At 47.2% G+C, this 22,041-nt stretch overlaps 4 protein-coding genes across 4 annotated transcripts; 1 reads left to right on the top strand and 3 right to left on the bottom strand.

Annotated features, from left to right (window-relative positions):
- Window positions 1–12,578: 12,578 nt before the first annotated feature.
- Window positions 12,579–13,864, bottom strand: LOC112348416 (G-type lectin S-receptor-like serine/threonine-protein kinase SD2-5). The gene is made up of 2 exons (XM_024680821.1): window positions 13,339–13,864; window positions 12,579–13,240 (listed from the first exon to the last, which is right to left on the bottom strand). Exons 1-2 carry the CDS (start codon window positions 13,862–13,864, stop codon window positions 12,600–12,602), a joined length of 1,167 nt encoding a protein of 388 aa, XP_024536589.1. The 3' UTR covers window positions 12,579–12,599.
- A 38-nt stretch (window positions 13,865–13,902) lies between these two features.
- Window positions 13,903–14,367, bottom strand: LOC9646358 (ripening-related protein grip22). The gene has a single exon (XM_002975939.1). It carries the CDS (start codon window positions 14,365–14,367, stop codon window positions 13,903–13,905), a length of 465 nt encoding a protein of 154 aa, XP_002975985.1.
- A 263-nt stretch (window positions 14,368–14,630) lies between these two features.
- On the top strand, window positions 14,631–16,587 carry LOC112348431 (G-type lectin S-receptor-like serine/threonine-protein kinase SD2-5). The gene has a single exon (XM_024680891.1). The coding sequence runs from the start codon at window positions 14,658–14,660 to the stop codon at window positions 16,563–16,565; it is 1,908 nt and encodes a 635-aa protein (XP_024536659.1). The 5' UTR covers window positions 14,631–14,657; the 3' UTR covers window positions 16,566–16,587.
- Window positions 16,588–16,674: 87 nt separating this feature from the next.
- On the bottom strand, window positions 16,675–19,577 carry LOC9645871 (DNA topoisomerase 1 alpha). Its single transcript, XM_024680890.1, has 15 exons — window positions 18,990–19,577; window positions 18,743–18,937; window positions 18,616–18,696; window positions 18,494–18,553; window positions 18,351–18,445; window positions 18,134–18,296; window positions 17,968–18,087; window positions 17,838–17,918; window positions 17,689–17,779; window positions 17,504–17,637; window positions 17,382–17,447; window positions 17,245–17,334; window positions 17,100–17,194; window positions 16,871–17,039; window positions 16,675–16,803 (listed from the first exon to the last, which is right to left on the bottom strand). Exons 1-15 carry the CDS (start codon window positions 19,539–19,541, stop codon window positions 16,702–16,704), a joined length of 2,094 nt encoding a protein of 697 aa, XP_024536658.1. The 5' UTR covers window positions 19,542–19,577; the 3' UTR covers window positions 16,675–16,701.
- Window positions 19,578–22,041: the final 2,464 nt, after the last annotated feature.

Raw genomic sequence — 22,041 nt, 5'->3', positions numbered from 1 at the left:
CATTTGCAAGAACTTGACATTGATGTTTGGAGAAATTGACATCCAAACCTTCATCCATAAGCCTGGCTACAGAAACCAGATTCTTCACTATCTTTGGAACATACCACGCATTCTTCAAGAGCAGAGACTTTCTTCCTAGTGGAACTCACACATCCCTAGTTGTGCGAATAGGTAAAATGCTTCCATCTCCCACACCAATGCACTTCCCTTTTGCAGCACGCAACTACACAAAGTTTGACCCGCTTTGCATCAGGTGTCTCTCTGAACCTAAATCAATGGTCAGTTTTTCAGAAACATTTGGAACTACTACCTCAAATGATGCCGCAAGTTCCTGTGTTTCCCCTTCCTGAGAATTTGCTGCGAGCCTTATGTTCATGCGCTACAGCCAAGCTGCAACTGGGCAATCCTTGGAGTAGTGTCCTGGCATCCCACAGGTCCAGCATTCCTGTTTGTTCTTGCCCACAAAACAATCCCAAACTGCTGCTTCTTTACCAGAATTCCTTGAATTCTGCTGCTGCTGTGGATTTCCCCTAAACCTGCGACCTCTGCCTCGTCCTCCTCTTCCGCGACCTCCTCTGCCTAGATGATTTCCAGCCCATAAAGCTGAATCAGTCCCTGACTGATTGCTTGATGCAGAAACATTTGATGTAGACTGTGAGATCAAAACATGGGAAGGCCTCTGATCAAAGTCCATAATCAAACCTCTCGCAGCCAGCTCCGAGCATAAAGTTTGCTCAGCTTGTTCAAAGTTGAGCGACATCATGCGAACGGTAGGGACAAAAGAACTAAAAGAAGAATCTTGCATGGCCTCGCAAAGTGCCAGAACTTTTTTGCTTTTGTTGAATGCCGCTGGACTGCCTTCAAGTCAAGCTCCATCCACAGATCTTGCATCTTGGCGAGGAACTCTTCAAAGTTCTCGCCTGGATGAAAACGGGTCTCATGAATGCAAGTCTCAACCATGCTGATCTTGGAGAGGGAAAGAACAGCATACTTGTTGTGGAGATGAGCCCAGATCTCACAAGCACTCTTATGATGCAAACGCATCATAATCTGCAAGCTTAGAAAGAATCAATCCTTTTGCTCAAGATTCCTTCTTCTCCAGCGCAGCTTGTTCCCCTGGATCAAGCTGTTGTCGAGCTGCTGCAACAGAGGCACGAATTGCCTCTTCATCCATGACTTCTCCTTCCACCAAAGTTGAAGCTCCCAACGCAGCAGGGGCTTGCCGCGTACAAGCATCTGCAGCAATTGTCAGTGGTGAAACGATTTCCCAGAGTTCTTCCATCTGCAGCACGCGCATCATTTTCTCGGACCAGGTGTTCAACCCTCTCCTCCCATCAAAGGCAGTGACTCCCTGAAGCAAGATCAATCCAACTTTGCTGCAGCTCATGATGTGAGGCACAAAGAAAGGAGAAGAAAGAGTTCAGAAACTGAGCTCCGATACCATGAAAGAAAAGCGGAGCAAGAACAACGGATTTCACTTCAACACACGCGTTGATTCATATATGGCTGTATATATATACAACTTCAATCAAATTGGAAATCACTAGAGATCTGATCACGATTCGGACTGCTTCTGATATGAATCGTCTTGCTTGTCATGTTCATCATTATTCCTACAGCTGCCAAAACAAGCGCAAAGTCACATCTCTTGTTGCAGAAGGAAGAGAATTGCTGTGCGGTGGAGCTGGCAAATGAAGTGATCAACACCACCACGAGCCCGAGGGAAATGCTGCGATGATCCATGGCAGAAACGTGTAAAGTGGTTTAAAAGCTCTAGAAGAAGTCCAAAGTCTCTTGCGTCTGGTGAGGAGCTAGATTTGTCAGATTGAAGCTTTTGGAGGAATTCTTCTTTTCTTCTGCTAAGCCAGAAAAACCTCCTCGCTTCTTCCAAGTTTTCCGGACTCTCTACTTCTAGCCAACGGATAAACAAGAGGTATTTCAAAGAATCAAGGCTCTTCGTCCACACCCCTATCAGCCTCACTGGAAGTCTGGTTACCTTCTCGGTCGCTTGCACCAAAGCAACTGTAGTTGAACTTTGACGTTCCCAGATGCCACAGTTTTGCGTTTCCTCACACAAAAGCTGTTTCTATAATCTTAACTGTCAAATGGTAATTTTCTGCTGCCTGGTTTTATTGAACAGTCGGGCACTAGATGTTCCAGGTGTGAACTTGGGCTCAGACATTTTAGCATTAATCGTGACGACTGACTAGCGTTCAATTGAACTTCACAACTCGGCCGAACAAGGAGAAGCAGATCTTATGAATTTTGACATTGCGAATGCAATGCCAGAAGAAAAGCTAGATCTTAAAGAGCAAGCTGACTGCCGCCACCAGAGGGGTTTGAGAGAGAATCGAGGCTGCTTTACTTGATCTGGCATGGAGGATGTTTGGACAGGTAAGTTTCCATCAATTCACTTATTTTCTTTTTTTTATTCTTTCTTAGAACTGGATTGGGGAAGGATTTAGAATCACTTGAAATTTATAAGTAATTAGTTCCTTTCTGCATGGGAAATTGAACCATTCAAACATAACCCAAAAGAGTAGCCACCCATCTTTTAGATTTTCTTTTTAAAACTGTCACCACTGAAATGATATTAATTTTAGTGTAACTTCCATATAAATCCTAATAGAGCACACCCTTTCAAAAAGGTCTTTAAAATTTTATTATGCAACTTAAATGACTTTGCTAATCAAATTTCAAACACTCTTCTTCCTTTTCTTCAATTGATTGATGTTCCTTTAGCTGCTACCATTCTCGCTATTGTTGCTCTTAATGCTGCCTTATCATTCTTGTTATTTACATTTCTGCTTTTTCATACTAAACACTTTTCTTTTCCCTTTAGACTCCATTTCAAAACCCTTAAACCCTATTTGTGAAATATTTTGTAAGTCAATAAAAATTTTCAAGGCTTTGAACTTAACTCTTTGATTCAGTCGTAATGTATAACAGTTTTAATTGAAGTAAAAAAATTTGATTTAACAATCACTCACTTCCATAGCATTATGAAAGATATATTCTTCTTCTTTATCACTTTGGGCCATCAATTTAGCGGGAGAGGGGGGTTCTGGGAGCTCAATCTTTCTGTAGGTGAAAGAAGGCTACATAGATCTCTTCCTTAATAAATTTTTTATCAAGCCCCCACCCACCCCAAAATTCCTACTGCTCACGACATAGAAGAAGACTATGTTCATCTCTCTACCCCTCTTTTTCTCTTTCTAGTTCCTTCTAACCTTAAGAAGGATGGGATTTGTTGTGATACTTTATCATTGTGTTGCTCTTCCTCCTCTTCTTTATCCCCATACTGGCACTAGAATGTTGTATGTAGTCGACAAGCATGAAACCGCAGGGAAAATGGATTTAGCAAGCTCGAGCTAAAGCCAGACCACAAGAAGAGACCACTCTGGGTTGGACCTGATGGCCATATCTTTCTCAAGACGTTTTCTCCGCTACACAAGCAAGCATACGGCTTTCTCATTGTGACTGCCGAGCCTGTGTGTCAGTAAGCTTCAGGTCTTGCTGATATGAGAAGTTCTTACACTCAAGTATTTTCTTTGAAACATTGTTCCAGGCCAGAACATATGCATGAGTACAATCTCACACCACATCCTTTGTATCCGGCTGTCTCCATTGGTCTTGAGACTCAGATAGTCATTACGGTGATGGAATGGCTGTCGAAAGCAAGGCTCCGGCAGAAGATTGTGAATTTCATCAAAGAGTCGACTCTCAACTATGGCAAAGTAAAACTAGTTCTGAAAAAGAATCGTTATTTTGTAGAATCTTCTTATCTAGAGGTATGGTGCAACTTTGATTGGTGAAACTTACTCTGTCATGCAGATTCTGGAGAGGGTTTTAAAGGATGATGTCATCTCTCGAGCCAGAATTTTATCGGAGGCATTTGAAAGCTTTTCTTTCAAATCCTGTCTAGCTTTCTCACTGCAAAATCTTCTAGGCAAGTGCAGAGCACGGTTTTATGATCAACAAGTCATTGTCCAATAGAACAAGAATTGCTTGCCGGGGATGAAGTCACTGCTGAGGATGTGATGTGTTTTGAAATTGATCCTGCTCAAGTAACTATTCATGTATTGGTTAAGTACACATGAACTTTTCAGGTAGAACATGTGAAGCAGAGGTGCCTGCCAAGTGCTTTAACCTATCTGATGCTTGAGGAATACGACTTTAGAAATGATTCGGTAATTTCATAATATTTGTTACCTTTTTCCTAAGCATATGACGTAGCTTTTATAGGAGCCATGCATTGCCGTGGACACGGGAAGAACTAGCATACCGCCCGCGCGACAGCACGCTGAGAATCCCGTCCACCAGAGCCTTGCTCCTTGGCGCCCGAGTCCAAACCCAAACAAGACAACGCTACTCAAAACACACTCATACAGACTCAAGCAAGTTCACCTTCATGGCAAAACACCATCATAGAGCCCAACTTTGCTGCAGTCTTTGACGAACCTGATGATCATTGCCATGAAGTGTGTCTCAATGGGGACTGGTACCCTATGAAGCAAAAGATGCGACGATTCAACAACTCCCTTTTGCCGGACATCAAGATTGAAATCAAGAAGTTGCTTGCTGCAGATTTTATTTACCCAGTAGAACACTCTCAATGGATCTCCAATGTCATCCCAGCATGCAAAGTGAACAGCAAGCTCCACCTTTGCATAGAATTTAGAGTGCTCAACCAGGTCACAGCCTGCAACCATTTTCCTACACCGTTCCTTGATGAGATTGTGGACGAAATGGCCTACCACCAGTTTTATTCTTTTATGGATGGATTCTGAACCAGCTTCAGATTCATCCTTCTGATCGTGCACTCACTGCTTTTTGCAGAACTTGGGGAGTTTTCACTTATAATGTGCTCCCTTTTGGTTTGTGCAATGCTGTTTCAATGATTCATGACACACTCTTTCCATGATCTCTTGGGAGGAGCTCTATGTGTGTACATGGATGACTTATGCACAGCTTCCTAGATGTTCCAGGATCATCTCCAACATTTGGAACAGGTCTTTAGTCAGTGCTGACGACACTATTTCTCACTCAACCCAGCAAAGTGCAAGTTTGGGGTCACCAAAGGTTGGGATTTGATGTCTTTGCTCAAGGCATTTCTCCACATGCATCCAAGTGCTAGGACATCATCCAGCAACCTCCTCCTTCCACAGTGAAATAGTTGTGAAGTTTTCTTGGCAAGACGGGATTCTTCAAGAGGTTCATCCAGGATTATGCTGCTCTGACTTGTCCTCTGGTGGCCGTACTCAAGCATGACACCTCTTTCTCTTGGGGACACACTCAGCAACACATTTTTTATCATTTGAAAGTAGCATTGAGGTTGCCACCCATTCTCTCACCACTGGTATTGGGCTAACCATTTGAGATCTTTGTCACGGTTGGGGATGAGGCATTTGGGATTTGCCTTTAGCAACCACATGCAACAAACTTTGCATCTCACTCATTCAGGAAGTCCGAGAGCAAGTTTCTTGAGGTGGAAAAAGAGGCTGTGGAAGTGGTTTATACTCTCCAAGGTTTCAAACACATTCTACTGGGGAGTGATATCTTTTTCCAAGTTTCTAACAATGTTCTAACATTTCTTTTACAGCAAAACACTCATGCTCCATGGAATTTATTGTGGATATTTGTGATTCAAGAGTTCAAGCCTTGTTTTGGGCTGAAGAAGAAGCGTATTCTCGACCCTAGCCAGTTGACAGTGGCTATGGCTTAGGAGTTTGCAGTCCCAGCATCTCTGATTAAGGTGGCAAAGCACTTGGACACTAGCTCTCTTTTGGACCACATGTCCAAGACACAGCAGCAAGCTTTGGGGATCCAAGCATGGTATTATTGTGTCTTGGGAGGTTCCCTCTATCACCACACCACACATGGGGTCTTGCTTCACTATGTCACCGAGGCTGAAATCCCAAGCTCTTGCAAGCTTTTCACTCGTGCTCTAGACACTTTGCAGGCAAAACAACAGCTTAGCTTCTTTTATGAAATGGTTTCTACTGGCCTTCCATTCACCACAACACAGCCAAGTATGTGTTTCCAGTGCCAGCAATTCAACCCCCACAACAGTATTCCACGTCTTCCATTTCAGTTTGTGGTCTCCACTAAGCCTTTCTTCAAATGGGGTTTAGACTCCATCGGCCCTATTTCTCCCCCAAGCTCAGATGGACATTGCTATATTTTGATGGCAGTGGACTATTTCACAAAGTATATTGAGGTAGTTCCTCTTAGGTGAGACATCTACAACAAAGTTCCTATATGAGTTTATTATGTGCTGCTTCAGGGTTCTAGCTATTCTCTTTTCTGATCATGGTGGTGCTTTTCTTGGATGAGTTGTGGAGTATCTCTTGCAGAAACTTCACATCCAACATGTCAAGAGAAGTAGCTACTTTCCACAATTCAATAGGCAAGCTGAGTCCAGCAACAAGATCCTCAAGGCTGTCCTCTCCAAGTTGGTGGATGAGTATCCAAGGAAATGGCACAAGCATTTACAAACAGCACTGTGGGCATTCTAGATGATGTACAAGATAGATATCTAAGCCACACCATTCTCATTGGTCTATGGGACTGAAGCTGTGCTTTTAGTGGAGCTACAAGTCCCTTCACTCCAATTCTCTTTGCAACATGCTGCTGAGTTCCAGCTCTCTGACGATGACAAGCTTCAGGCTAGAGCCTGGGATCTCCTAGCTTTGATGAACAGTGACGACATTCTATTGAGCACCTTCACACTGAAAAGTGTCAACTCAAGGCCAGGCAGCAAATACCAATGGACAGTTTGTTCTTCTCAAGGATCATACCCTTGCTACTAAGTTCTCTCCATAGTGGCTTGGTCCTTTCTTCGTCAAGTCTGCCACCCCTGGAGGAGCATACACACTCATAGATGGGACTTGTTAGGCACTAGCTTTGACCACATGGTCTATCCTAGGGCTCATAATGAAGCAGTAGTGTAATGAGCTTTTGAGGTAGTTCAAAGGTGGTTGGGTGGTGAAGAACCTCAAGAAGAAGATAACATAGTTTAGGGATATTAAATCTTTATCTTTTAGTGCCAATCCTTCTATTGAAAATCATTGTGATGAGGGAACAAGCATCACAAGCTAAAGTTTATGGTGGCTACTTTGGATGCAAAGGGGTTAAAGAAGTAAAAGTTTTTTGTGAAGAATTATAAACAGGGTTGTCATCATTGCAGCAAGTTGAGACACTACAATGTTGATTATCCACAGCTAAAGAATAAGTAGTAGGGCAAAAAGAATAGCTAATCTTCTATTGACAGTAAGTCAAATATTAAAAAGTTGCAAACTTTACAACATGAGGATGACAAGGATCCAAGTGAGACCTTTACCTGAGGTTATCCAAGGGGAAGAGGAATACGAAGTGGAGGTTATCCTCAATGCGCACAAGAATAAACGATAAGAACACGAGGTGAGAGAGTTCCATGTGAAGTGGAAAGTATTTCCACACTGCGAAATAACATGGGAACCGGAGAAGAACTTAACAAATGCGCGAGATCTAGTGGAGGAATTTCTGCAAAGTAAAACCTTATATACTTATGCAAAGTTCAATTAAAAGCATCCATTTGTGAAGTTGAGCAATGGCATAGGTTGGGACCTGAAGGCACGCCGAAGGTAAGCTAATTAGCATGGGTTAACTAAGTCGACCAAGTATAGAGAACTACGCCCAACTCTCCACAGGGATGTCAAATCCGTAGACGTATTCTACAAAGGTTGGGTTCGAGTCTCAACCCCCTAGTAAAGCAAGGTTAGGTTCAAGTCCCAACCCCATACTAGGGCATGGTGGGGTGAGGGGTATAGAGACACTTATATTCTGTTGTCATGGGCTCTTGGCCAGGGAAGCTAACTTAGGCACACTGCTAAATGGAGGGATGCCCTCGGAGACATGGTCAACAAGTCGTAGAATAAAAAGAGATATTCGATGTGGGCATTGAACTTCTTCTATGGGTGGTGGAGTTGTAAGGAACCAACTCCCCGAGGTGTTGTAAGCTAAAGGATCCCCAAAAGCATGACCAAAATGACAAAGAGTTCATCAGATGGGACCGAGTTTGAGATCGAGTCCAAGACCGACTCTGAAACCAAGTTCGAGATAGAGTTCGGGATCGAGTCCGAGGCCGACTTAGAGACCGAGTTCGAGACCGAGTTCGAGACAGAGTCTGAGATCCGAGATCGGGTCCGAGACCGGGTCCGAGGTCGAGTCCAAAGTCGAGTCTGAGATCAGGTCCGAGATCGAGTATGAGACCGAGTCTGAAGTCGGGTCTAAGATCGAGTCCGAAACCGAGTCCAAGTACTAATATAGGTCAGGGGTGGGGGGGGGGGCTACAAGGGGTTCCAAAAGTATAGTAGAGATAGTGAGGTTCAGGAATCAGTCTTGAAAGAACTCTTCAGTGGTGCTTCTAAACTGACTTGAGGTTAAGACTGGGGCCGAGGGGCCTTGGGTGGGAGTGAGCATGGACTCGGGTAGTGCTGGAGGGGCCACCTAAGGAAGTGCTCAAAAGTAGCTCCCATTCCCGAAAGGGAAACCGACTATGGTGCTCCTGGCTCATGTGGAGTGGTGCCCCACTTGAGTACCTTGCAACTCATTAGTCCTCGCCCTTCCTAGGGGCTTGGACTTTCCCTTTGGGATGGAAGTGGGGGGGTAGAGGTACCCATATTGGCCTGTTAAGCCACGGTGTTTCACCCTAGCATCCCAAAGCATGTGTTGCACCCAAGACTTGGGATTTAGAGGGTCCCATGATCAAGTCTTCTGGTACCAAGGGATGTTAGGAATCTGGAGGCTTGGTGTGCTTGGCTGCTTGTGCTTACGGGGAGTGTAGCCAAACCTTAAGTTCAATCTAACCCGAGGAGGGGGATTGGGAGAGATTTGGGAATCCATGGATGAATGACTAATGTTCTGTTGCTCGTGTAGTGAGTAGTTAAAACCAAGTAGGACCAAGTAGGAGCTAGTACCATAGGCAGGAACCTTGGCGGGGGAATTTAGCTAAAGCTAAAGCAGTGTTGGTTGGATAGATGAGGTAAACTAGCAAATTGGAAAGAAAATTTTGTGGCTTACAACATAGTAGCAACGAGAAGACTTCCAGGCAACAGCAACATCACCATTACTAAAGATTATACACTCTTCCTCAATTCACTACACTATAGGATCTAGGATTGTACATCTTCAAGGGCTTTTTATATCTCTGGGAAACTATAGATGCCATACAGATGGAGATTAAGCAAGGGCAGTGTACCTCCACTAATTTCATGACGAACTCAAGTCCCTCACATTGGTAGGCATAGTCGATATAGGAGAGATGAGACTGGGGACCATGGATAAAGCATAAAGTTCAAAACCACTAAGGATTGGGAGCATGTGTTTGTGGAGTGAGTGGCAGGCTACACAAAACCAGACTCTTGTTTCCTTAATTTGAATTGCACAGAATCAGACTTTAATTCCATTGATCCTTCATTCGTTATTACCCCCCAATATACTCTTTCCTGATTTCAAGCATGTCAAAACCAGATATCTATGGTTTTTTGGAGGATAAATATGAAATCCCCATTCAACAAAGGGAGAACAAAGGAATGGTATATTTAGCCTACAAACAAATCTATTACAAAATCTTAAAATTGATCATTATATCCATTAGGCAAGCTTTAAAATTGCAGAGCTTGAGAAGTGTTTTTAAATTTCTTTTAGTGTTTGGATTTATATTTATATTTATTAAATCAAAATTTGAAACATGAAAAAATGTTAGTTCAAGTCAAACTAATGTTTTTCTTGTGTTTTAAAAGTTGTGAACTGATGAACTCAAAACCTACCCTAACTCTATCTTGCCACTCTTTTCTTGGTAATGTTTGTGCCAGATTGAGAAGAAGAGGTGTTGGGTTTCTATGAGAATGCCCCTTTCTTCTTGTCTCTAGAGGGTTTGCTACTGATGTATAGGGCCTGCTCACAAGAAGCATCCCAAGAGGCCTGATTATGTTCTTGAACTCTTCTTCCAGCAAAGCCAACTCAAGCGTTTGACCTGGAATGTGGCTGAACTCAAAGAGGCTGAGTCTCCTACCTCTAAAGAACAAGCCAAGGCGGTGATTCTCTGCTTTGTCACCCCGGTCCACAAAACTTGCAGATAGGTCGCAACAGTTTTTCAGGTCCATCCATATGTTTAGGAATTTCTAGGTAAGTGTCATTTCAGCATTCTCAGCTTTGGCTGAGAAAACAACTAGAAGAGCATCCCAGTTTGCATGTGCATCCTTCACAATCAAGCGAGTGTATGTACTCATCACCCAATCCAATTCCAATCATAGATAGCGCCTTGCAATTGCAACTCGCTCTGTTCTGCCCATGATACCCCAGCAGTCCTTAACAATGAGGATGAGTTGGCTTTGGAACACCATGTCACAAAGTTTATTCATGTGAATTTGTTAAGCATCTTCTCCCAACTGTCCCAGTTTCCAGGAGACGCAGGAGGTGGAGACCCATTAGAATCTAGAACAAATCTAGTAATGAGGTGGTGGTGGAGACTAGTCTTTCCTAGGGATGGTTTGGCCACATATCCTAGAGCAGCAAGGGTATCACTGCATCTCATCCCGCCTCTTGTAACTCGTGCAAGTGTTGTGAGCGCTTGTGCCCTCTCCTCGTTTCTTCTGTGCCAGTTCAGATTGGCCATTGGATTGTTTCAACCTGTAAGAATTTTGCTCAATTAACTTCATAGCATGTCGGTTACATCATTATAGAATCGTTTGGATGTGTCACTGGACAAGCTGATGTCACTCCCCCTTAAGGAACGTGTCTGCTTTTGGAAGATGTTGTGCTTGATTCAAGGAAGTGGCTTCGTCTTTAAAGGATGACTACAGCCTATTTCCCAACTCTGTCATCCTGTTGATGTAGTCCTCTGTTCTTTGTCGACAATTGACCTACTAGCAAACGATGTTCATCTCCATCTCCTGCCACAATCTCTCCACCAGCAGCACCCAAACCCTCTTTCACCCACCTTGCTCTGGAATCCCTTGATACACCTCCTGGTAACTGAATTGCCGGGGCACATTCATGAGGAGCTCCTCCTGCTGCTGCTGCTGTTGCTCGGTGGTGACATTGGATCGATGCAAGAGGTTCCAGCACAAAAGCCCTGATAAGAGCACCAGTGCGACCACCGCTCCACTAGCAATGAAACTATAGCGTACGAGCTCAGGAGTATACGATCCCAAAGCGGTTTTGTCTGCAAGCCCTCCAGTCACGTACACAATAGCCTGGGCGGGCTGGAATTGGACAGGAAAGCCCTGACGCCAGCAATAAATTTAAATCGCCCGTAGACTTGCAACTAAAAAGATAAAAAGATAGATGAGCTATTTATTAGTGCGATTTATTCTTAATAGCAAACCAAGTGCAAGCATTTCCAATCTAGCTGCCATAGTCTAGGATCTCGCAGTTATCAGTCTTGACATCCCAGAATGTAGCATCATGTAGCTCCTCATCATCAATATTATGGTAGTTACTCTCAGATCCCACGTAGAAGTCCATGTTGCATCCATAACACGTGTCATCCACCCGAACACATCCATTGTGTTGCCTGCCGTTGGGAAGCGCTAAGTTTTGGAGCAGATCTATCTGGAGCTTTGATCCAAAGGGATACTTCACTTCATCTGGAACCGCGATAGACACGTAAAGATGCAAATCGTTATCTCGGCTGCCCTTGGGACCATCAGTCACGGAGTAGCAGTTGCAATTCTCTTGACAATTCACGTAGTGCCCGTCCTTCAACTTTCCAGCACCCTCCTCATGGATTTTTGAACTGAAACTGCCACAGACGGAAGCTATCGTGTTGTCATTGCAATCCTTGATTTCTGTGTTTGAGGCCTCGTTGGCGCATAGATCACTCTCCTCTGGAGTCCAGTAGTACGTGAAACTCTCTCTGGCTGCCTCCACTGAGAATCCCAGAGCCATGCAAGAGAGAAAGAGCACAAGAGAAGCGGAAGATCGATGATTTTTAGCCATGAATGAACGCAGCGCTGCTCGCTGTATAATTCTTGCATGACCTCGGAGCTCTACCTTTTATAGGAGCCACGCATCGCCATGCCGTGTGATGTGTGTATAACGCGTCTGTTGTCATAACAAAAAAGCTCAGCAAATGGTTTTCCAACCTGAGCATTGGTCTTTCTTGTACGAGTCGTCTGGAATAATAAAGAGACGTTTTTGACCAGGCGAAGCGAGCTAGACTTAAAGCTTTTGACTGGCAAAAGCAAATCGCTATCATCCTTTCTTGCAAGAATTTTTCTGTTCTAGGCCAAGCCAAGAAAACCATTGGCATTGAAAGGGACTGCCAAAGCAACACTGAAGTGCTCAAACTACCGTCCCGTGCCGTGTGGTGTGTGTATACCAAAAGACTCAGCACATAAAAAGACGTACAAACTTTCACGCTTTGCCAAAAACTTTATCACCCAAATAGTGGTTTCATTCATGTTTATAAGTGCCGTTTTGATGATCTCTTCAGCCATTTCCTGAACTCCTCCAGATCTTCCGCCTCCAGACCTTCCGGTTTCTCATTAGGATTCTAAATATATACTTAAATGAAAGTTCATTCCTTTTGATTAACTTATTAAGCAATCTACTTAGCGAGCCAAGTCCAAAACCGAGATGGAGATCTGCACTCCCGAGCTCTCGCTGCTGCTCACCAAGAGCGATGAATCCTGTGCAGCGGGTCTCTCCAGCTGAGGGAGCGCCAACACATCCATGGCACCCTCGAGCATCTTCACCACCACAGACATCGTTGGTCGCCGCAAGGGATCCTCCTGCGTACACCATAACCCGATCAGGAGGATGTTCTCAAAGCCACTCAAGAAAAAACCACCACCGTCCTCGGCTTTGAGCAGCCGATCGTCCACCAAGTCCTTGGCGTTTCCACTGTGGAGCTTGTTAAAAGCGGTCTGGGTGAGGAACACAACGTCCATCTGCGAGTCCGAGTACAAGGAACACTCCACGGCCTTTATGCTACAAACAAGCTCCAGGAGGACGATTCCAAAGCTATAGACTTCCGTCTTGTCCGTGACACGAGAGTGGAGCCACTCGGGAGCCATGTATCCCACCGTGCCCCGCATGACTGTCACGACATGCGTTTTGTCCTTGTCAATGAACTTTGAGAATCCAAAGTCGGCAATTTTGGCATTCATCTTCTCGTCCAGGAGGATGTTCTGTGGCTTGATGTCTAGACGGAGTACCTTCTCGCGGCATCCATCGTGGAGATACGCAAGCCCTCAAGCGACGTCGAGCGCGATGGAAAGCCTGGTTGCCCAGGGCAGGTACTTGTCCTTGGCAAAATCCCATCTATCCAGCGAGCTATTGGCGAGGAACTTGTAGACGAGTAAGTTGTGGGGAGAATGCAGGCAAAATCCAGCTTGACGAGATTGAGGTGATGGATGCTGCCAATCGACATCACCTCCGCCTTAAATTGCTTGTCCTCCTGCCGCGATCCACCGCCAATCCTCTTGACCGCTACAATCTCTCCGCTGGGCAGCGTCCCCTTGAACACAGTCCCAAGCCCTCCCTCTCCCACTTGCTCTGGAATCCCTTGGTCGCTCGATACAGCTCTTGGTACCTGATTTGCCGCGGGGCATCCGTGCGATCCCCCAGATGGAGCTTCTTCTTGGCGGCATTGGACAGTCTCACGACCTTCCACCAGAAAATCCTTAAGAGCGCCGCAAGGCAACGAGTGCTCCACTAGAAACCAGTGCAATGAAAAGAGTGCGTTTTTTCGAATCCACTTCCAAGTGACTTGCAACACATTATCAAAATACGTCGCTTTCCACACACCTCTCGTCCCTCTCAGCGATCTGGGCGTGCACGGCTCGTAGTATCCAGTCGCTGGGCTACACCCCATCGTCGATGCACAAATGTCCGCCACCGTCGCCGTGACGCTCATCCATTCTCTGCCGTGATTGCAATCTCTTTGAAGCACGAGGATCCACTGGCAAACCATCCGGTGGCCATATTTGCCAGGAGCTCCGAGTTCTTGTAGGGCGTGGACCGATTGCATGCCGTGGGAAGCCCCTCCAGCTCGATGTAGTATAAAGCCGCGAAGTTGAGAGACTGCTCTTTAGGCGAGCAATTGAAGAGCTGATAGGTGTAGTTGCCGACGCAGTACTCGGGATTGAGGGCGGTGGCATTCGAGTAGACGAAGGTCTGCGCGGGCTCGCAGCCGGGAATTGGGCAGGAAAGGGTGTTAGCTCCTGGATCACCATCGCAGGTCTTGCTAACAGGATTGCAAACGAGACCGCCAGAACAATCGTCGCATCTGGCGCCGCAAGAGGAGGAGAAATGCTGCGCGGTGGCGCTGGCGAGTGAGATCATCGCGAGCGCGAAGAAAGTGCTGCGATGATCCATGGCTGGAATTGCAAACCTCTCGCGGGTAAACTGGTTTAAAGCTCTAGAAAAAGTCGAAGTCTTTTGCGGTCTCATGCGGAGCTAGACTTGTCAAGATCGAAGCTTTTGCTTGTTAAAGCATTGCGGGTCCTGGAAGGAATTCCTCTTTTCGTCTGCCAGCCCATGACACTGAAAGATACCTGCAGCCAGCTGCCAAACTTTAAGTCTGTGGGCCGAAACAACAAGAGAGACACGATCTCGTGATTTTCTGTGGTTTCCAGGTGCCCAAGAACAGTGGTATTTACTAAACTATGGAGGTGTCGCTTCTCATGTGCTTCATGATAGTGTTATGTAGCACCAGGAGTTTCCACTTGCAAGCCCAACAACAGGTATGTTCTTCATCAAGCGACTGCCCGAATGGATATCTTTGTTTCCCGGAGCCCATGCTCAGCGGCAACCGTTCACTCCGCAATTCATCCTGCTACCAATCGAGCAATCAATCCGAGCCATATCTCAGCGATTCCGAAGCTTGCAAGCCCTTCTCCAGCGTCATTTTGAATGCCACCATCGCTCCAGACTGCCCGAATTGCTGCGTCCCAGGCCTAGCTTACAGGACTTTCACTTGCTCTCCAACTTTGCAAGGGACCAACAATGCCGTCCTCTATGTCACAAGCTTCAACCTCTCAAATCCGGGGTCTCTCAGGCCGTGCACGTCCTCGCAATGGAATATGGAACCCATGGCAGCGCTGGCCACTGGATGGTATAGCCAAGACCGGAGCTTGTGCTCGACAAACATCCAAGTTTTAGCTCCAAATGGACGGACTGCGGTGGCCAGGATGGTGGCTCAATGCTACTCCCCAGACGGGTGTCTCAGCGATCATTCGTTCACGGAGCCCTGTGCTCCAAACGCTGTGGCTGGGAACGAGCAAGTGTGGAGGCAGCTTGGGTATGATCCAGGCATTGGAATCTTGAGAAATGTCACTTGGAGTGTCACTGATAGTAATCTTCCACAGTTCATTCGAAGCAAAAAGAGTTATCTGGGAGTGATCGCTGGGGTAGCAAGCGCTGTGGCCGGGGTGGTGCTTAGCGTCGTAATCTTCGTTGCAACCAGAAAGTGGAGAAGATCTCGGAGGAGGCGCATGGAAAAGCAAGTGCTCATCGAAGGAATGAGGCTCGATGAGATACTTCCGCACCAGTTTAGCTATCACGACTTGAAGATGGCAACTAGAAACTTTGATCCCGAGCTCATACTTGGAGCTGGAGGATTTGGATCTGTCTTCAAAGGAGAGCTTGTGGATGGGAGCCTCGTTGCTGTGAAGAAGATGGACGTAGAGATCCAAGGCGCGTCGAAAGGACACTCGCAGTTCAAGGCCGAGGTTATGTCCATTGGCAGCATTCACCACTTCAACCTGGTAAAGCTTCGAGGATTTTGCATTCAGGGACCAGCCGCATTGCTTGTCTACGAGTTCATGCCCAATGGATCACTGGACAAGTGGATCTTCACCAAGAACGATGATGACAAAGGTGGCGGATCAGCAAATCTGCTGTTAAACTGGAACCAGAGACACTTAATCGCGTTAGATGTTGCTCGAGGACTCACATACCTCCACGAAGGATGCCGGGAGCAAGTTCTTCACCTGGATATCAAGCCTCAAAATATCCTCCTGGACGAGAACTTACGAGCCAGAATTTCCGACTTTGGCCTGAGCAAGCTCGCCGAGCGGGGAAAGAGCCAGGTGGTGACTGTCATGCGAGGAACTCCCGGATACATGGCACCCGAGTGGCTCCACACCAAAGTCACGGACAAGACCGATGTCTACAGCTTTGGAATCGTGCTGCTCGAGCTCGTCAGCTCCAAGCGCACCGTCCAGTTCCATCCTCCATCCTCCTCTTCCTCCTCATCCTCCTCACAACCGCGCTTCCTGGGCGAAACCGCGCTGAGCATGTTTCACAGTGGCAACGTCGTCGAGCTTATTGACGAGAAGCTCCTGGACGACGATTTCGCCAGCACTAGCAGTGGCTTGGAGCTCAAGGATGCCGAGAGGTACGTGAAAATCGGACTGTGGTGCATCCAACCCGAGGCAGCAATCCGCCCCTCTATGAGAAACGTCCTGGATATGCTCGAAGGTAACATAGACGTTCTTGACTTGCCACCACCTTCAAGTGATGGTAGCTCCAGAAGCCTCAGCTTCCGACTACCTGGATCCACTCGTCTATGACCATGATCATCGAGACCGAGATAGAGTCTCGCAAGTGTTGACGTTATATTGGCAGAGGGGAGTCACTCCCTTCTTCCAAGTTTTTCTCTCTACTTCTAGCCAGCGGGAATGAGGAGACGATATATATTTCAAAGAATCAAAGGTCTTCGTCTGCACCACCATCAGCCTCACAAAATCTGAAGTTGGGCTCTACGTTCATTGCCCACGCGAATTTGGCCAGCAATGACTTATTAAAAACCTGTGATCCAAATCTCCTGCCTCAGTAAAAGAAATAAAAGAAATGAAAGTAAGGAGTGCCTGGTCACCTTCTCAATGGGGATTTCGTGTCGCTTGCACCAAGCGACTGTTATTCGAGGATCCATGTAGTTGATCTTGGACGTTCCCAGCGCTACGGTTTTGAGATCTTCTTTGACGGACAGATCCAAGGTCATCTTCGCTATCCTTGCATCAGTTTGAGCCAACTTCTTTTCCAACCTGGTATTTACATGAATAGTCAGTATCATAAAAGTGGAAACATAAAAATCATCCACTTACTGTTCTGCGGTTGGAGGCCTTTTAGCGGTGCTGTGGACTGGGGGTTTGCCCTTTTTAACTTTCCCCAAGTCTGTTGCAAGTTCCTCACGCAATGTCTGCCAATAGCAAAGCGTCAGCCTCAAACAAACCATAAAGAAAAACAGACCTTTAACTCTGAAATCTTTGCCTCCAATCTTTCCATCTGAGCACTATGGCCCTTGGATACTGTCCGTTGATGATTACATAGAATCGCGACCTGTCAACAAGATTCATGAGTGCTAACCAAACAGAACGTTCTCTTACCTCCTTATTTGCTCGGGAGTATTCTGCAGTTTTCTCGTTAAGAGTCGCACCAAGCGTCTCCTTCAACTGTAACAAGTAATGCGTCAGATCATTTTGGCCTTGACAAAGCAAAAGTCGCAAACCTGCGTCTCCAAAGTATATGACGCATTATACGTTCGAAACACCTTCGCTGTTAGACCTTGCATGTACTTCTTCAGATGGGCATTAAGCTTAGAAGTATCTAACCTATCAAAGAGGTCAACCCCTTCCTTTTTCCCTGTGTAACAAACAGCTCATCTCAACGAGGACAACACAAGTCACAACATACCTTTCTTGAAGTCGTGTATAGCGTCGTATACCTCTTCGTTTACAACCACAGAGTTTTGGTACCTGATGGAGTCTTTACCCAGAAAATCGAACTGTAAATATGCGAACCATAGATCACAAAACAACAGTCTCAAGTCCTCAACAAAGCACCTCAAGCGAGCTCGGAGGGGAAAGAGAGACGTGCTCCACTTTCAACGAGCAGCAGCCAACCGTATCAGCTTCATCGTCATCCTGAAATCAAAATGTCAATTCACAGGCACGAAAATGACACACTTTCCACCTTTTCGTTTCCTGCTCTCAGAGCAAGCCTATCAATAAGATACGTGGCCACCGCAATCTGCCGTGCTTCCACATCCTTCGCTTTAAAATCCTTTGTGTAAGATTCCCGTATGCTATCAATCTGACAAGAAATGAAGATTAGAAAAGAAAAGAAAACGCCTGCTTACTTTTGACGTAAGCTTCCTAGCCTTATCGTATTTCTCCTCATCGCTCTTGCCCTTCAAACTACTACTTTGATGCAAAAACACGTACTTAAACTCCTTCACATTGATCGGGTCGTTCCAAAACGCAAGCCAGGTAACGGTGTTATCGTGTCTGACTTCCTTCCACCTGCGGTAAGCAAAGTTAGCCTAACAAGATAAGAATCATGTAATGCACACTTACTTGTGACCAGGAAGCGGACACTCTGGAACTGGTGCTTCTTTTCCAATGTTGAGTACAATGTCTTCAGGAAAAATGCGCCGTTTCAGCTTTCCCATCTAAACGACAATGGTGTGAAGCTTACAAACAAACTGAAGCTTAAGTACCTTGGGATGCTCGCCGCGGCCCCGGAAAAGGCCAGGAGGCTCCACTCTAAAATTTCCAACCTGTTGGCACGAGTTACAGTAAGAAAACTGCCATGGGGTGGAAAGAAAAGAAGTAACCCCGCCTTCTCTTTGACACCATCGATCAGAACCCATGCATAACGTTCTTCTGCTTTCGCCTTCTCCTCTTTCAGTTGCTTTTTCTCCTGCAAAAAGAAGTGAGACAAACACATAATCCACGGACGAACACACCTCTGCACTCATTTGCTTCTTCTTCTCTTTCTCCGCGGCATGCCAGTCGAAAATAGGAGTGAAGTCGCACAGCTCAAACTTCTGGATGACGTGCTTTGGACCAAGAACTTTCTTCCAGTCCTCCCAAAAGTTCTTGACAAAGACGGGCTTGGTTGCGTAGTCAGTGTCTTTCATCACGGCAAACATCGTCGCGATCTGCAAGACCAGCTACAATTAAACGAAGAAAGCGAAACAAAGAGCTACAAACCTCCTCTTCTTCTGGTGTAAGATCGACTGGCCGACCATTGTAGAGCATCTTCACTCCATGCGGGCTATACGGCGGGGGGAAGAGCACGCCATTGTGCTCCAGCGTCGTCCATTTTGGCTCAGCAACACTCCCCTTTCTGGGTTTCTTGCTCCCAGCCTTCCCCTTCGTCGCTCCCTTCTTCCCTGGCTTTGCACTATCGCCCCCAAAACGCTTTCCAATGGGAACGTCCTCGTCCTCGTCTTCGTCATCCTCCTCCTCACTCTCCTCATCGCTGGAGCTCACCTCGACCTTGGATTTCTTGGAACTGCCATTGGCGGACGCTGGCGCGGGCCTCTTCCTCCCGCTTGCGTTGGAATCGGCGGAAGCCGGCGCCGCCGCCACCGATCCATCCTTGGAGGAGCTGGCGTGCTGCTCCGCTCCGGGATTGCGCGCTCTCGCGGAAAAGATGCGCCGGGCGAGGGGGACGTCGTCCTCGTCGTCCGAATCCTTGGCTGGATTTGCCTTCTTGAAGCGCGCCGCGAGCGGCACGTCGTCCTCGGAGGAGGAATCCATCGCGAGAGCCCTAACCCTATTCCAAAGGAAAATTTGCTTCCAAGGATGAAATTATATGATCCCTCCTCACAGACTCCACACACATTGACAAACTGCCTATAGCGGTAAAACTACGAGGAAAGTTACAGTGACGAGCGAATTTTTACTGGAGATTTCTACACGGCGTCGGGCCTTTCACCTTCCACCACCGGAGGAGGAGGAGCTTTTTGTGCGTGAGGAGGAGAAATTCCAAGAGGGCGATTGTGACCCCAGCTCGTTTTAGCTCCTTGACCAGCAAATCCTTGGAGAAAAAACCCTCACAAAACCTTCAAGGCAAAAAAAGAATTTTTGGTGTCATACCGTAGTACTTGTAGAACATGTATTTCCTCGTCTCTGGAACTCGATTCTGGATGGATCTCCGCCTCACTCTCCGCTGCTCGGGGACTAGATCATTCACATCGCATCGGTGAGCAGCAAACTTCTTCTTTTTCCTGGAGGATAGAACAAGAAAAGAGCAAGCTTTAGATCATGGACGAGGCAGACGAACATGGAAGAGAACCTCTTAAGTCGGAGAGCGTTGTCACCACTTTTCGTCCGGCTTCTCTTCTCGGTGTCGAGCGTCCTCGTCTCGCTACCGTAGAGCAAATGCCCGACTGTGACGTGCTCCGACGTCCGGCTCTCGGACACCTTGTACTGAGTCGCGTCTTCGATGACATAAATGTTGCTAGAGCCCTCGACGAGCTTGGCCTCCGGCAGCCTGGCTGAGTGATCAAGCATTCTGTATGAGCCTCCCGCCGGCATCTTGTAAGTGTAAATTCCACCTCCAGGGAGTTTGCTGGGACTCGCGTTTCGGGTGTGAGTCGAAGAGCTAGCGGCGGGGTGTTGTTGATTGGATACTTCGTTCCTAGTAGCATTTGTCGTCGTCGTGGGAGTAGTAGTCGTCGCAGTAGTGATGGTAGCAGTAGTCGTAGCAGTAGTCATGGTAGCAGCAGTGGGAAAATCTGGATCCGACCTGTGAGGAGGAGAAACTCCACCTTGGACGATGCCATATCGCAATGCATGAGCTCCCGGTATCCTGTCCGAGTAAGTCTGAGTGCCTTCGTCCTGGTAAGAGACTCCTCCCTGCTCGAGTTTGTAAGGCAAACCGTCGTCGAAAGAAACTTCTTTCGTGGACGGAGTGCCGGGAACACGATCCAAACCCCTCGCAGAGCTGCTGGTGACGGCATCACTGGATGCGGTTCTCGGCTGCTGCAGTCCAACCTGTGAGCTAGTGTCCAGAGTTCTTGAGCTTGTGTCAAAAGCTCTCGACAAAGATGTTGTCGTCGTCGTGGTTCTACTCGATGAGGAAAACAAAGCCTGGTGTCGATGCTGGAGATCGCTACTTGCTGGTATCCCTGCGGTGGACGAAGAAGTCGTCGACGACGTCCGAGGTTCGGTTGTGACACCTGAAAGGACGTTGCTGCCGTCCATGGTTTTCGTCGGGGACGAGTACCGCGACTGCAAAGTCGAAAGTTCCGACGCTCTCGCCGTGCGTCTGTTCAAAGACTCAAACACCGCTGTCGGAGTCGACTGATCGCTGCTGCTGCCGCTCGAGAGCCGCGTCGGGAGATCGTATCTCGAACCAGCAGCTCTCGTCTCTTGCGGCGTCAAAAACCGGGACACTTCCGAGACGACTTCCGAGCCGCTCGTCGCCATGACCCTCGCAAACGTAGGATGATCCAGCTGAACTTGCCGGTGAGGTGGTGGCGGCTGACGATACACAGAACTGTCCACAACGTCTTCGTTCACTCGTTGGCCTGCTGCTTTGCGATACTTGAAGGGACTCCCCTCGGAGATTCTGTAAGGACTTCCCTGGCTCGGCCTCTCCGGATTTGAGTCCGGAGACCTGTATCTTATGAGAACCGGAGACCTGTTCTTGCCATTCTCTCGCTCCGGGTTTCGAGAAGTCTCGGCCCCTCTATGATGAGATCCCTCCGGAGATTTCTTTCGGCCCTGCTCTGGCTTTGGAGTCTTGGCCAGTATCCGAGCGCTTGCGTGGTCGGAGCTCTCGTAGCCCGACATGGAGGACGACTCGGACATGATGTGGTTTGGATTCACCGTGCTCTCTCTTCGGAAAATAGCCGGAGGAGACGAGTCCCACACTGGCAGAAGAAGAAGAGACGAAGAACTGGATCAAACCAGGCTGAGTTCCAAGAACTTTAGAGAGTGGAAGGAGGATCTTCTTACCCGATGGGGACCTCAGCTGTCGCATGGAGCAGCGGTACGCTTGAGGATATCTAGAATCGCCATACTTTTTGCTCCGGATGTGCTCAAAGTAGAGGCGCTGGATGTAAGGATTGAAGCTCACGTACTCCTTGAGCAGCACGTTGCACTGCTTCATCGCGTGGGTTCTCATCTTGCCCTCGGCCGCCTTGAGCTTGTCCACCTGGGGGAAAACCGACGGAGAAGAAGCGATCGAGGAGAAGAAAACGATCCATGTTTTGCAGAGCTCAATCGCAATGCAGGCAATCCACAGCGTACC

This window comes from Selaginella moellendorffii, unplaced genomic scaffold (assembly GCF_000143415.4).
Source record: "Selaginella moellendorffii unplaced genomic scaffold, v1.0 SELMOscaffold_29, whole genome shotgun sequence".
Lineage (NCBI taxonomy): Eukaryota > Viridiplantae > Streptophyta > Lycopodiopsida > Selaginellales > Selaginellaceae > Selaginella > Selaginella moellendorffii.
This window is presented reverse-complemented; position numbering and strand designations above follow the sequence as displayed.

Coding starts and splice junctions, on each gene's coding strand:
- LOC112348416 (XM_024680821.1), bottom strand. CDS start 13,864: ATGGGGTGTAGCCCAGCGACTGGATACTACGAGCCGTGCACGCCCAGA. Junction 13,241..13,338: donor CACAACTTACTCGTCTACAA/GTTCCTCGCCAA, acceptor ACGTCGCTTGAG/GGCTTGCGTATCTCCACGAT.
- LOC9646358 (XM_002975939.1), bottom strand. CDS start 14,367: ATGGATCATCGCAGCACTTTCTTCGCGCTCGCGATGATCTCACTCGCC.
- LOC112348431 (XM_024680891.1), top strand. CDS start 14,658: ATGGAGGTGTCGCTTCTCATGTGCTTCATGATAGTGTTATGTAGCACC.
- LOC9645871 (XM_024680890.1), bottom strand. CDS start 19,541: ATGGATTCCTCCTCCGAGGACGACGTGCCGCTCGCGGCGCGCTTCAAG. Junction 18,554..18,615: donor TCGATGGTGTCAAAGAGAAG/GCGGGGTTACTT, acceptor TCGTGCCAACAG/GTTGGAAATTTTAGAGTGGA. Junction 17,919..17,967: donor TGAGAGCAGGAAACGAAAAG/GTGGAAAGTGTG, acceptor TTTTGATTTCAG/GATGACGATGAAGCTGATAC.